Below are 15,133 nucleotides of genomic sequence, written 5' to 3' on the forward strand. Positions count from 1 at the left end.
CTTTTTGTTTTCCATCCTGTATGAATCTCTCCTTTATTTGAGAATGTGGTTTCTTAAAAATTCTGGGTTCAAAATCAGCCTACATTGTAGGTTTGAGGGAAGCAGGGTGGGAGGAGGGACATGTGCAAATGAGCTGTACACCTCTGTACTCCAAGACAGGGCCCCACGCTGCCTCTGTCCTGTGTCCCGTGTGGCCCTAGGGACAGTGTGTATTTACATAAACAAATTCATCGGCTTAAGATTAGGAGTGGCTTTAATAATGCACCGGCATGCTAGTGCTAGTTTGGAAAAAACCTCTAAATTATACCGTTTTACCTCCTAATGACTGCAAAGTTGTAGCAAAATCAGCAAACAGATGTAGGGATATCTACCTCCACGCCTGGGGCTCAGAGCAAAACCACCCTCGTCACCCACGGCGGAGAAAAACCCGGCGGGTGGTTCCTCAGAGTTGCTCAGGTCCAGGCTGTCAGCCAAGGAGCCCCAAGGAAGGGGTTTTTCTGGGTGCGTCTGCCCGGAAAGGCAGTGACTTTCGGCTACATTTGACTTCATCCCCACTTTTCGAAAGAAAGGGGGGGCCTCTGGAGTGTGGGGTGTGGGTAGGCTGTGTTGGCACAAAGGGGCGGGGAGGGAGAGGGGCCCCCAGTCCCATGGGCTGTGGTATGAAGGGCACCCCAGCTCCCCCACTGTCTGTTCAGTGCCATGCAAGCCACTGTTTTCTTCTCACCTGTTTTCCTATCCATAAAATAGGCTTCCTGAGTTTTTAGAGAGGTTTCTCCTAGCTACATTTGCCCTGAAGTCCTTTCTCCTCAGTTGGAAAATTAACTACAGTTAGAGCACACTTATGTGCAAGATCAAGAGAATGAAGAGGACCACACGGCCACAGCCCATTTGCTGGGCACAAAGTCTCGCCAGACCACGGTTCTCCCTGGGCTCTAGACCGTCAGGTGTAGGAGCGGCCTGGAGACTTGCCTTCTCTCGCCCGGGGAACACCAAGGCAGGACTGTTGTGGTGTATGTGTCTCAGCTTGACGACAACAATGATGGCACTAGAGCTGCACGAAGTTTTCCACAGAGATTTATTTTAAACCGTGGAGGCAACTTTGCATTGAGAGTCTTCTACATTGGTAATGGCCACAGGCATATTTCAGTTAAAGGGAACACAGTGAGAATGTGAGCAGAGTTTAAAAACATTCACAACATCAGCAGCATTGGAACGTAGAACTGGATACAGGCATCTTAACATTGTAAGCAGTCTTGCTCAGTCCACCTGCTCAGTCAGGAAGTCAATGTCAATGTCTCCAGTGGCAGAGAGCACGGCGAGGCCGGAAGGGTTCTGCTGGAATCGCATTTGAGAAATTTGTTCCGGCTTCGGGCTCATGACATTCTCAACCTGACCCCTTGGGGAATCTCATTTCAAAAAGAAAGAAAAAGATATCCATGAAGTAACATGCCTGCCGCAGCCAGGTTCTACGGGGGCCCCAGATGGACGGCGTGCAGCATGGAAGGGTCCGTTGCCCTGATTAGGAATGGCAGCAGGTAGGCAGGCAGGGACGGAGGGCTAGCACCTTCCCCACTGTCCAGTTAATAAGAGTTTTTGTACTTTTCAGATAAAGATTTTCTTTTGCGAAAAGACAGTACATGAAAAAAAATCATTTAAAAAGCAAGGCAAATAAATGGTACCCAACACAAATATATGAAGAGTACCACAGTTATCAGTGACACAAGTGTCTGGTCTGTACTCCAAATGGGTGACTGCTACTGACCTAAGGCTGCTATCTATTCAAATGGGAGGGAAAAAAACGTGTAAGCAAGTAAATGAAATAGGTTTTGCAGACCATTGTCCCTTTTTGTATTCGAGTTCACCCTCTCCGGATTCCCAGAGAACCAGGAGAAAAAAATATCAAGGTCAGATTCTCAATCTAACCTTGAAACCAACCTGCGGTTCCCTGCCACTTTATCTCCCAAGAAAGTCAGCTACCGTTATTAAGTCGCCAACGTGAACATGTTGAGGTATCTTATTTTTTAGTGAGGTGGTACCAAGACCAACTTCCACCTTCGCCATCTTTTCCAGACCTCTAGATGGAAAAACGCAGAAAGTAATTTCCTTGATGAGAAAGAACACAAAGACCTCCTGATCCTATTCGCCTGCCTGTCGGGAGTTAAGTCAGCCACTAGTCCAACATTAAACATTCGTGGAATGACAGGATCGCAGGACTGGAGGGGTCCCAAGAACCACCACCCAGTTCAGTCCCTCCTCCAGGCTTTAGCCACCCTCCCGTGTCTCTGACGACAACGACCGACTGTCTGCTCCAACAGGAACAATGCTCCCGGCATGTGAAACACAAAGGAGGGATCCCACTCCAATCTTGGACAGATCATATTCTTGGAGACTGCTTTTGCGTGTTAGGTCTAAACAGGCTTCTCAGTAGAAAGGATCATGTTTAAAGGCAAAATTACAGACTAAAACCCCTGAGGGTTGGTATGTATATAATTCTTGGTTATGAAATTGAGTTGAAGGTGAAAAATGAACACGAATATTCTGGAATTATCAAGTTATGCACATAAGAGAGCTGGGCAATGGAAGGAAAAGGCAAACGGAAGTAACGGCAAGAACCAGAAAGTGCCCCAAGCCTCGTGGGGGGATGCTGGGACGCTCCTGCTGGGCAGAGCCAGGTCTCGGAGGGGGCGCTGCCTGAGCCTCTTCCACGGCCTCTGGCCTGAGAAAAACGTTCCCTTGCATGTGGCGAGAGGCACTATGATGGGGATGTAGCACGTTTCCTACATTGTACTGAGAAGACCCATGAGTCGCAAGAATGATTTCAGGCCAGCAGGGAACTGGAGGGCGGCTGCCTGCTTAGGCACCAACAGGTTTGGCTCTGCGTATTCCTGTGATGCTGAAGTTGTCTAGAACAGTCTCCTATTACCTGTCATGGTCTTCCCTTTTTCAAAGGGGAGCAGCTGAGCCTGGCCCACCTGTGTCACGAGGAAATTAAATTAAATTAAATTAAATTCTCCCAGGCCAAGTCCACGCGTGTGGGGGCCTCCAGATCCACCTCACGGCCTCTGGGGTGGGGCCGTGCTTCCAGAAAGTTCAAAACTTAGTTGCCATGGGTCATATTAGGTAACCACCCACCACCCCAGGTCTTTCTAAAGGCAAACCACAACAAAAAACTTAGATACTAGCTTCAGTCTGCTGCAGGAAAACCCGACTCTCAAACTCCGAGGGAATCCCTCATGGTGCTCCATGTGCTGCCTCCCTCCGAGGTCGTGGGGAACCCCACACAGCATGCTGCTCCCTGCCATAGTGACAAGAGCTCAGGCCCCGGGACTTCAGCCGAGTACTTGATACCCTCTGGCAACTCCAACCACTTGTGGCCTCCGCGTACCAGGCTGATGCCAGACCATAGGCCTTTGTTTCTGTTTCGGCAGCCTGCAAGTCATTTCCCTCCTGGACTCACTCTAACCGCACCTTCACCCCTCGGCTCAGAAGTCCTTTCTGCTGGGGGACGGGCACTGTGTGCATAACTCCTGGGGTGGGCCCCACGCACACTTCTATCACTGAATGGACCCCACGGGACTGACGTAACCCATCCACTACCCCAAGTGGCCTCTGCCCAGGACAGGGAATGGGTGCCAGCCCCTCAAGGCCTAGTTTAGAGCCTGGCTCGTGGCAGACGGTCCACAAATGGCTGAAGTGGGCTACACTCCAGAAGATCACCTAGAGGATTGTGTTTAAAATGGACTTAATTTCTGTGTTTCCCAATCAACTTCATAGATGTCCACTGTCAGTTAAAATTTACCATTATTTTAAAGGACAGAAAAAGACTGTATTGGCGAAGTGTTTTCTTTTACTTTAAAATACATATCTTAGTGAATGAGATATCACTTATATACAATTAAACTATTAAAAAAGCAAAATCAAAGGAATCTTGTTTCATGACTATTTATGTCCAGTAACTTTGGTACAGAGTTTAGAGCGATCCCTTTACCTAAAAGTCAATGTCCAGGCTTTAAAAATTGATTGTTAAGCAAAAATAAATTATGCTTTTTAAAAAATGAATCTCAAACCATGAAAAGGTGATGTTCCCTAAGAAAAGCAAAGGCTGTAGACTCAGAGACTGGCTCAAGGCTGGCCTTCAGACAAACAGGGGAAGGTGAAATGTCAATGCCCTTAGATTTCCACCTGCATTGTTGGGTGGGGGCGGGGGCGGGGGCGGGGGCGTTCCACGAGGAAGAGTTTAGGAAGGAGTTTATGCTGATCAGGAGCTGCAAGAATTGCATCATTGCATAGTACCCACCCCTTCAGAAACAGGGCTGGGGCCAAAAGAAGTGTCAGATTCCCCTGTAAGAGGATCAGGCCTGATTCCTGAGAACCGCCTAGAGGACACTCGTCCTAGTCATGCCATTAGTAGTTAATGTCCAAAACCATGTGTTCCTGGAAAATTCTTTAAATCTTTTAGATTCTCCTGTTGACACCTCAGCTATATCTGACGGCCTGGGATGACCAAATGTTTTCTGCTTGGAACATTCTAGATCTCCGAAGATCCCTTCCAGTTTTGTGATTCTATGATTCCTTGAATAATTGAAACCATCAAATGAGAAAAACATCATTGACTGATCTCATATAAAAAGACATGCAATTCCAAGTACTTAATCTAAAACCACCTTAGCTACTGCGGACACAAACCCAGGCCGTGAAAGTTTCCAGTAACATCATTTCTTTGGAGAAACTGAAAGCCTGTGATCAGTTTTATCCTACGGAATGCAGAGCAAGTCTGCGCATGAGATGGGCAGCCCGGCCACTTTCCCAACATGGCCAATGTTAGGCATTACTTGCCAGAGCCACTGAAGTAACAGAGCAAAAATATATGTAAAGTGCAACTGCAAGAGGGCAAAACAAGAACTATGACCGTGAACCCAGCCAGGAGAAAAGCCAAGAGCTGGTTCCAGCTTTCACTCCCAGCAAGCGAAGCCTCCACTCCATACGATGCGGGGAAGACATGCAACACCAGCACTTCTCTCTCCGTGAGTTACAAAAAATGGTGGCGACATTCCTCATAAAACTCAAGAATGCACAGTATCATAAACACACACACCACTACTTTGCTAAGTACTTCTTAACAAAGTCAAGCACCCACACAGATAAGGAGAAAGAAAAGGGCAGAGCAGGGGATACTATGATGTCTCTGTGGTTTCTGACCGTGACTCTCATCACTAATGAGGTGTCAAGTGGTTTCAGCCTTGGAGCAGCGCTGTGGGGGCAGGACTGGGGAGGGGGAGAGGGCTGTAGTGAAGGGCAGGGTCCAGCCCAGAGCAACCGTGGTGGACATGCGTGACCAGCAGGGACAATCAGCTGCCCCAGTGGGGTGTGTGAGCTCCTCCAGACCTAAGTCAGATCCACATCGGGCTGGCTGGGCACTGCTCCACTGTCTACCTGACGCGGTCTCCCTCTCCGTATACAGGCCACACTCCGAACTTCGGAAAGGGAAAAGGGAGCAATTCATTTCCATTACTCGTTTCCCACACACGGTTCTCTGTTATGTACAACTTGGCACGTGGCTCCCAAGTTCCACCAGTGAGCTATGAAATAGGTATTTCAGTATTTTAAATTTCATTCCCTTTTTAAAGCTCTCTCACAATCATGCAGACAAGACTCAGCTTAGTTCTAACAGCTTTGACTGATGGCAAGCAGGGGGAGTAGGCGACAGCGAAGTGACAAGTGGTAATGGCTTCCATGCCTGAGTAAGTACACACGCGCATCCAACCTTAGACTGTGGTCACCTGAGCTGGTCTGATGGCTCAGGTGACACACAGGCTGCCCTGCACCAGGGCCGCACGGGGCACACCCACTGTACTCCCCAGGGTGTAGCAACAGAGCCATCTCTAGGAAGCCCCAGCCCTGGGAGCACACGGGTCAGAGGACAGAAGTATGGTGGGCAGTACTTTTTCCGGTTGGAAAAAAAAGTAATTAATAACCATGAGGGGGGAGAAAAAACAGGTTTCCAAAAACAAAAAAGAGAGAAAGAAATTGGAAGCATTTCAACACCACTGCCAAAAACCTATCAAATCAGAAGTGAACAAGATAATGCGGACAGCTTGGATAGCGAAGGGCAAGTAACTGGCCTGTTTCTCTGCAAGGCTTAATTGAACTTGGTGATCCTCAAGAGACTCGGGGGTCCCCTAACAGGAGAGGGTGAATGAGGTGGGATGTGTAAAATGCACACAATGGGGCAGGCTCATGGCACATACCTGCTGCAAACAGTTGAGAGTAAGATTTCTAAAAAGGACTTCAACATTCTGAGTTGAGTCACTACGCACAAGAATATTTCACTTTATCAAGTTTGACTGGATTCCCTTAAAATCAGAATTCTTCGGGTTCATTTTCTAAAGCCCTCTTTTTTCTTTTCTTTCTTTTTAACAAACCCCTCCCGGAAGCCAGTACGATGTGGGACTCGGTACCTTTTATGTCTCAGATCACAGAGTTTTAGGATGGAAGTGTGCAAAGTGTTCTGCTAAAATACGCAAAGATAAAAATCTTTAAATATCTAGTTTTTCAAGGGGAAGAAAATACAGATGGTGAGGAGTAGAGCAGGATATACTCTCGCAGGAAGGAGCACATTCAAATTCAGAGGTGATGTCACGTGGACAGACACATGTTAAAGACGCTTTTTTCTGAAGGACATGGGGTTTGCATTTTTTTGTTTTGTTGGATTTGTTTTGAACACCGTGAGGAAGAGCTACGCGAATCACATGAAAACATAAAAGGCTCAGAAGGCTCCAACGGAAGGAGAAATGATCCAGGCACTGTGAGTTGGAGCTCCGAGCTACAATCATCTGCTTCTGTGAGGACAGGGGTCGGGAGCAGCTTTCTCACAGCAAAGACAGAAAACTAGAGGCAGAAGCACAAGGTCGCGTCTACTCAGCCTGAACAGGAATGAGTTAGACCTTCCAAACGGACTACTCTTTGGGTGATTCAAGAAGTCAGTCGGAAAACCCACACGAATGGTTTCCTGAGTCTCTCAGCCGAAGAGGAGGTCTGTGAAAGCACAAACACTGAGAATCCAGAGTGTAAAGAGAAACACGTACACAGGCGGACATGAAGAGGAGGGGAGGTGACACAGAGAGAGGAAAAGGACGCCGAACACAGAATATGTGCCCAAGTGAAGGAAACATGGAAACGACTTTATAACGACCAAAAATATCCCTAACAGATGCCTCCCTCATCTCTCCAACACACGAAGTGACAATGAAAAGGAAGTGAGAAACACACACCAAGTAAAGACCCCACACAGAGTTTTCAGTATGCTCAGAACAATGCAGCACGGCCAGAGTGTATAAACCATTTGTTAAAAAAATATCTTCTTTTCTATTGTATGAACTGGTTGAAAGAGTCCCCTCGCCAGTGTCCACTCACTAGGTCCCATGCCAACTCAGCCCGGCTCGCGAGTTTCTCTCAGACTCTCACGTGTCTGCTGACAGCTTCAGTAATGATGCGGATTCCAATGACTGCTTCTTGAGTAAATACTATCTTTCTGATACTGGAGTGTCATCAAGACACGACTGGGGTCATATCCCATAACTGTGGAAAGGAACAGAAAACATAGGAGGAACTGAAATTCCCTTGTGTTGAGGATTAACAGCCCTTATGATTGAATACAAGTGAGCTTTTAATTAGCTAAGCAACTAAGTACTACACTAACGTGATTTCTAAATCTATAAAATGGTATTTTGCCATGACAATGTTTAACGTAGACTTTAAAACTGTGGCCGTGGGGAATTTTCATCTGGTGAGTGCAGAATCTGACAGATCAGATTCCCTTCTGGGACAAGAGAATGAGCATCTATCAGGCCCCCTGTGGGCCCCAGGGACATGCTGTTGTCCCTTCCAGACCTTCTCTTGTCCAGTCTTCCAAACAGTCTTCCAAGATGTCCCATTTTCAAAAATCAAGGACCCAAGATTCCCAGAGTTTATTTTTAAAACTTGCTTAAAGTCAAGGCCCCCAGTGGCTTTGAAAGGGGTTATTTTAACCACCACATCCTGCTGGTGCCTCCAAGAAGGGACCAGAGAGGGCCAAGCCCATGGCATAGCTGTGGCCCCTCCTGTCCGGGGCCTCTGCTGGGGTACCACATCCATCCAGCACGGTCCTCAGACAGACCCTGGAGGACTGCTTCTGGATTAATTGATCTCATGGGGAAAACATCTTGTTTATTATGTGCTGGCTTATTTGAGTCCTTCCTTTCATTCAAGGCTCAGCTCAAACCCCACTTCCTTCCTGAAGCCATCTCTAGCACCCCATCTCCCTCTACCGAGCTCTTAAGGTAATTCTTGCCTGTATCACTCTTTTGGCTGCTGAACATGTGACCTATTAGTAACCATCAAAAGGACAGAGTACGTCCCCAGTAGACAATGTGCTCCCTGCAGCCAAGAGCCGTGTCTGATCTTGGTGTGTGAGGCCAGGGCCCTGGCACGGGGCCTTGCACGTACTGGGGCCTCAAAAATGCTCACTGCTCACAGTGACCTTGTGAGCAGACCTCACCCAGTCCTGGGCTCCTGGACATTGACATAGGGCCAAAGAAGGAAAGCTTCTGAAAGAAGATGGCGCCCTACCTTAATAACCTTGTCAGTTCCAGAAGTCAGTAACCATCCTCTGGTGGCATCAAAATGCACATGCACGATGTTATGTTTGCTGTCGTGGAAGGTCGCTGTGGGTGCGCGTCTGGAAGGAGCAAAGCGAGTTTCCAAGAGTGAAGAGTGGTGACACATGAATGAAGGAAAGCTGCAGCCCAATGACCAAGACAGGTGCCTCACTTCAAAACTGCTCCTCACATCTACTTTTGGTTCCTGGGAACCTGTTAATGGTTTTTTTGTTTGTTTTTTTTTTTAAAGATTTATTTATTTGAGGGACGCCTGGGTGGCTCAGTTGGTTGGACAGCTGCCTTCGGCTCAGGTCATGATCCTGGAGTCCCGGGATCGAGTCCCGCATCAGACTCCCAGCTCCACGGGGAGTCTGCTTCTCTATCTGACAATCTCCTTGCTCATGTGCTCTCTCTCAAATAAATAAATAAAATCTTTAAAAAAAAAAAGATTTATTTATTTGAGAGAGAGAGAGAGAAAGAGAGAGAGTACAAACAGGAGGGGCAGAGGGTGAGGGAGAGAGACTTTCAAGCAGGCTCAGGACTCAATCCCCAACCATCAGATCACGGCTTGAGCCAAATCCAAGAGTCGGACACTTAACCAACTAAGCTACCAGGGCACCTTTTTTTTTTTCTTAAATATTTTTATATTTTTAAAATTTATTTATTTATTTATTTGTTTGTTTATTTGACACAGCAAGACAGAGAGAGGCAGAGGGAGAAGCAGGGTCCCCGCGGAGCAGGGAGCCCAATGTGGGACTTGGTATCTAAACCCTGGGATTATGACCTGAGCTGAAGGCAGAAGCTTAATGGACCCAGCAATCAAGGCACCTTTTTAAAAGAGGAAAGGATTCTTATCTTCTCCAAAATGGGAATGAGATGATGACATTTCCCAAAGTCTTACGGATTACTTGTCGCTCTGATAGAGCCTATGAAAAATCTCTACCCATGCCTTTGACAAATCTTAAAACAAACACCTCAGTGCTTTTGCTAAAGTCTGATCTCAGAAGTACCTACTGGTATAAAGTCTATCTGTACCTATTAAAAAAAAAAAAAAAGCACGCCTGTTAAAAAGCCGAGGATACTATTACTATTCTAATCAAAGGGCATCCATTCTTTCTCCTCCGTTTCCTGGTGTAACTGCAGATTTAGTTTCTCTATGGTCTTCTAACACTTGAACAAGTAAAACAATCTATAAACAAACATTGTTATTTGTTTTGTATCTTTTAACCTATGCATTGCTTAATAAGAAGGCCTGTCGACTGCCTAGGTGGTCTAGAAGCAGTGCAGAAGAGACAGAAGAAAGAGTGACATAGGAAGGGGGATAGGGACATGAGGAAGGAGACGGCTGGTCTGTCATCAGGCTTCATGGATGCCCACTCCTCAGCAGTGGGCTCTCTGAAGACAGTTTTACCTGTAGCTACGTCTGCAGAACAGACCTCCAGCATTACTTTAAAATATTTAAATGATCACTTTAAAATATTTAAAATTTACAATTTAGGTTTAATGTGTAGCTGCCTAGGCTCTCTGGGTCTGTGTCTCTAAAGTCTCTTGAAGCTCCCTAATTTAATGAAAAGATCGTTCTTATTAATTTCATCACGTATGATGAGTGGAAAATAATCAATGAACATAAATGCTTACTGATGCAAGGGCATCTTAATTTACATTTGATATGGATAAAGAAGAATGAAAAAAACACACACACCAGGGTTATCCATAAGAGAGTGCTTTGGTGTATTAACTGCCATGACTTTCCTTAAATGCTGACTTCCTCTGGTGCATTTGAAATACGTTTCTATTTATATGCTGTTTCAAGACACCCATCTAGCACTTGAAATGATTCTACTGTATACAAGGCAGGGGAATAGGTGGGGGAGAATCAGGCAGACGAGTTTCCTAGGAGATCCTGCTGTCATTCATTAAAAGGGGGACCTGTCGCAGAGGATTCTACCTACCTCTGGGCAGTCTGGAATGAGCGGCATTGAAGAGATAACACAAATGTGCCCTGCCACCCACACCCCCCCCAAAAGAGAGATAACACAAATGTGCCCTGCCACCCCCCCCCCCAAAAGCACACTGACATGCAGTAACCTAAGATCCTAGGTTAGCGGGCAAGACCATCAAGCATTTACCCTGGGGTTACCTAAAGTGGCTTAACTCTTCCTGAGAAAATGTGGACTCTGGAGCCTGTGGGCTGATTCAGCTCCTGTAAAAATACCAGCTTGGGCTAGAAAGTAAAGCCTGGGTGCCTGCAATCCAGAGCAGCCCTTAAGGAAATAAAGGGATAGCAGGGTTGGCTGGAAGAACACCTGCTGGCAGGGCACCTGCCCCTGGGGCGGGGAAGAGCACAGAAGACATGAATTCTTGATGTAGACTCTCTTTCCCTATCTGAAGAGAGAACACGGGTCTCTTGGGAAAAAGGAGGGCTCTGCCCATCGGCCACGGTCTGGGCATGAAACCAGCAGGAACTAGGGCGTTCATGGTCATGGCTGCAGGGCTGGATCACCTTCTCTCCCTCACTCCGCTAAGTCTGCGGACCGCTGGAACTCACTCTTCGTCGGTGATGGCCTCGTGGCAACTGTCACAGACTCTCACTTCAAACTCGAAGCCCATCAGAGGGATGGAGGAGCGCTTGGAGCTGCACTTGCCGCAGACAGCCTTCCCACACTTGCGGCAGTGGTGCTGGAGGGAGAGAGAGCACAGGCTCACAGGGCTCCTGCCGCCCGGCCCCACCTCATCGGTCCGGGCACGGCCGGCCGTCTGCATTCTGGTGAGGATGCTGAACAAGAGCACCGAAGAAACGGAAGGAACACACCAGCTCTGTTCTCTTTCTGGGCTCTTTATTCAAATGGAGAACTGCTGGATACACATCTGCTTGTGTCACCACCCCCAACTCCCGCCCTCCCTCCCAACCCTGGTCCCACTCTGCCCATCCTAGGTCCCTCCCAGCTCCGGTCAGTATGAACTCCAGAGGACCACCCAGTGGCCAGGTTATCTCAGACCTGGGTACGGAGGGGATGCCACCTCCAGAGACCATGCTGCTGGGTGAAGGACAGCGTGAATGCACCCCAGTTCAAGCTACTACCTATACTCGGGCTGTGCTCAAGCTAGGTGACTTACACTGCTTTCCTTGGGGAGGACCAAACCACGAATCGGACTGAAAATGCTGTATTATGAACGAGTAGCTCTAAACGACTAAAACTAAGAGATGGCAGGAAAGAAAGTGAAATTATTAAGAAGAAATAAATACTTCTTACATAAAGTCACGACTTGGTCCCACTATGAGCTAAGCACAATCCCTCTAATTTTAAGGTGTATTCCCATAGTAGCGACTAGAATTCTTTTTTTTTTTTTTTTTAAGATTTTATTTACTTATTTGACAGAGAGATAGAGAGCACAAGTAAGAGAGCAGCAGGCAGAGGGAGAGAGAGAGAAGCAGGCTCTCTGTTGAGCAGGGAGCCTGATGCGGAGCTGGATCCCAGGACCCTGAGATCATGACCTGAGCTGAAGGCAGCTGCTTAACTAACTGAGCCACTCAGGTGCCCAGTTGCCACCATAATTCTAAAAATGTACCCCTTAACTACTCGGAACAAATCACTATAGAAACAGAGTCCAGTAGGAATGAGCTGCAGTAGATAAGGGAATCCATTAATGAGCAGTCTTGGAGTGGCTCCAGGGTATGCCTGACCACCCCCACCCCCCACCCCCTGCCTGGGGGTGCTAGTTCTAAGCTCACAGGTGAAGCTGTTTCCACTCTATTCCATTTTGATGAGGGAATCCAGATCACCCACCTGTCTTAGGCCAATCTTCTTACTGTCCCACATCTGCTTGAAGTTCCAGAAGAAAGGCTGATCACACTTTTGGCAGGAATCGCTGTCCAACCATTCAGGGGTCTTATGAAATAAAGCACACAACAGATCACGTTGTAAAGTAGGGAGGACAACGGAGCCATTAACAGTGAGGAGAGTTACAGAATCCAGATATGTTCATGAGAAACAGAGGTGTGATTTCTCAGTCATTTAAGAAAACATTTACTGAATGCCTACTCTGTCTCGAGTGTGGGGAATGCAGCAATGATAAACGGAATCTCTCCCGTCACGGGGTACACAATTTATGAGGGAAATACAACAATATTTATATCATTCTTTAAGTAAGTGGAAGTGCAAAGACCTAAGGAGGGGAAGCAGAGTGCCAGGAGGGGGATGCCACAGGTGGTGGGGAGGGGGGTTTCAGGAACATTCAGGGGTGACTGGGCCAGGTCACTCACACACGGTTCTGACTGCCACATTGACGCTATCTCATATTCTCATATCACACATCATTAGACTTGCTCTGGCTACATACAGCCGTATATGTAACTGCACATTCCACAGGCACACAGCTCCCTGCGCCAGAAAATACACCCTGACCGCAGCGGGTACTCAGGGAGGCTGCCTGTCCACCATCTGCTCACGGCGGGGCCCAGCAGGTCTCAGCAGGCCTGGAGACGCCACTCCTTGCCTCATGGACCACACACTCTTCTGCCTCCGTTCACTATTTCCCAGCTCCATCGTGAGTACTTGAAACAATATCGAATGGGTTTTAAAAACGTGTTAAGCGTAAAGCTATTCTTCAGCAAATCTTTACAGATTATGCATATAGTGACTCTGCATCTGCTTCTAGAGTTTCACATTCAACTCTGTACAATTCGTCATTTGGCAGAGGGACAGATCTCTTTCCACATATCACTGAACAGGAACCTGGAAAACAGATGCAATCCCAGGGTTTCTCAAAACTGAGTTCCAGCGAACTCCAATTTGACTCACAGGACACTTATTATAAAGGAAGCCCAAGATCAAACCAGTCTGAGAAATGTGGCAAACAATGGTCTGTGCCCCCTCTCTACAAGATTATTTTTCTTGTAGCTTTCTTCTGTTGATGTAATCCTTTTCTGAAGAAGCCCTGTTACAGAACAGACTTGGGGAGTTAGCCTGTTCTCCCATCTACAAGCAGAAATGAACCTACAGCTACACACTGTCTCAAAAAAGAAAAGTAAAAAGGTGACATCTGAAAAGCTCCAATTCTTGGTCTAATTATTTTCTTAAAACCAGAGTTCTTAAGTAAGCCTTGATTTGCTTTGTAATTTTTAAGCTCTAATCAGTTTAAAGACTGCTTTAACAAAATAATACAGAGTTTTCAGGAAAAAAAAACAATTTATCCCTAAAAGACTTATCTATGTTGTGATTTTTCAAAAACACTTATGATTCAGGAAAATCAGGAGGATTTACAAAAAACTGTCACACACACACTCCTATATCTTTTATAAGGAAATATGCAGATTTAGGACATACATCAAATGCACTGAAGAGGGAAATGGGGGGCACCTGGGTGGCTTAGTGGGTTAAACCTCTGCCTTAAGCTCGGGTCATGATCTCAGGGTCCTGGGATCGAGCCCCGCATCGGGCTGTCTCCTCGGTGGGGAGCCTGCTTCTCTCTCTCTCTGTGCCTGCCTCTCTGCCTACTTGTGATCTCTCTCTGTCAAATAAGTAAATAAAAATCTTAAAAAAAAAAAAAAAGAGGGAAATGGAAGTAAGGCACAGGACAAAAGGGGAAAAAAATCAGTCTGTGTAGTCTGATTCCATTTTTTTTGTCCCAAAAAACAAACCCTGCACATGTGTTTTTGCAGAGGAAACTGTAACCACATTACTGATATTCCTGGGCTGGTGGTATTATTTAGGAGTAACGGACATGTTTTCTATTTGTTAAGGAGCACTCTGTAACTTTTCTACAGAGAATGTTTATCCATACTTCTAAAAAAGGATACAATTTTTGAAAAAATGGATTCCATTAACAATAGAAACACATGTTAAGCCTACAAGATAACGCACTCAGCCACACCATCTTCCATTTGTCCCCCCAACGCTGTCCCCATGGCCACGCCACCATCCCTGACTGCTTCTACTTGCGCACGAGCACCAGCACGCAGGGCATGACTTTTCTCGTTCACCTTGTCTTTTCTTGTGGTGTTTCCTGTCCCCATCAGAGCACAGCCAGGCCCCAGGGGTCTTTTAGCGCTATCTCCTTCCACAAACTCTCTGCTGAGAATGTTAGCCAAAAACAGAAGCACCCCTTCCTAAATGGCCAGCACTAATGTTCTATCCTACAGCAACTGTAATCACATCATTTATACCATTTAACAGTTTTCTGAAGTCTTCTCCCATTTATTTTTTCCTACCAGAAAGTCTATCAGTGCAGGGGTTGCTTTTTTACATGTCTCCGGCCTCTTGACGTAAGCACCACAAGCTCTGGCTGGGACCCGGAAGCCCCCCAGATACATCTCAGGGAATTTACATTTACAGAATATGACATTTGTAAAAGAAAAAAAAAATGGTTGGGACCCTCTCTACTCATTTGGGCTCTGAATCACCAGAAGAAGAGTCAAGACGGTCATCACCTGTAACTGCATGTCAAAGTGCCTAATTTAGGCAAGATGGCTCAAAGGACTGCCCATCAACTGACTA

The 15,133-nt window shown here is 46.6% G+C and overlaps 1 protein-coding gene across 2 annotated transcripts in view; it reads right to left on the minus strand.

Annotated features, from left to right (window-relative positions):
* Nucleotides 1-4,206: 4,206 nt before the first annotated feature.
* Nucleotides 4,207-15,133, minus strand: part of LOC111147067 (WD repeat and FYVE domain containing 2) — a 175,750-nt gene continuing 164,823 nt past the window's right edge. Inside the window, exons 9-12 of one of the 2 annotated variants that reach the window (XM_022502941.1) lie at nt 12,425-12,526; nt 11,185-11,315; nt 8,608-8,716; nt 4,207-7,578 (exon numbers count right to left, since the gene is read on the minus strand). In XM_022502941.1, coding sequence (XP_022358649.1) covers nt 7,549-7,578; nt 8,608-8,716; nt 11,185-11,315; nt 12,425-12,526 — 372 coding nt within the window. In that variant the 3' untranslated portion in view covers nt 4,207-7,548. The remainder of the gene's footprint in view (nt 7,579-8,607; nt 8,717-11,184; nt 11,316-12,424; nt 12,527-15,133) is intronic. The other variant, XR_002640589.1, reaches the window with a different exon arrangement.

The sequence above is a fragment of the Enhydra lutris genome, unplaced genomic scaffold (assembly GCF_002288905.1).
Source record: "Enhydra lutris kenyoni isolate GAN:26980312 unplaced genomic scaffold, ASM228890v2 scaffoldscaffold15, whole genome shotgun sequence".
NCBI lineage: Eukaryota > Metazoa > Chordata > Mammalia > Carnivora > Mustelidae > Enhydra > Enhydra lutris.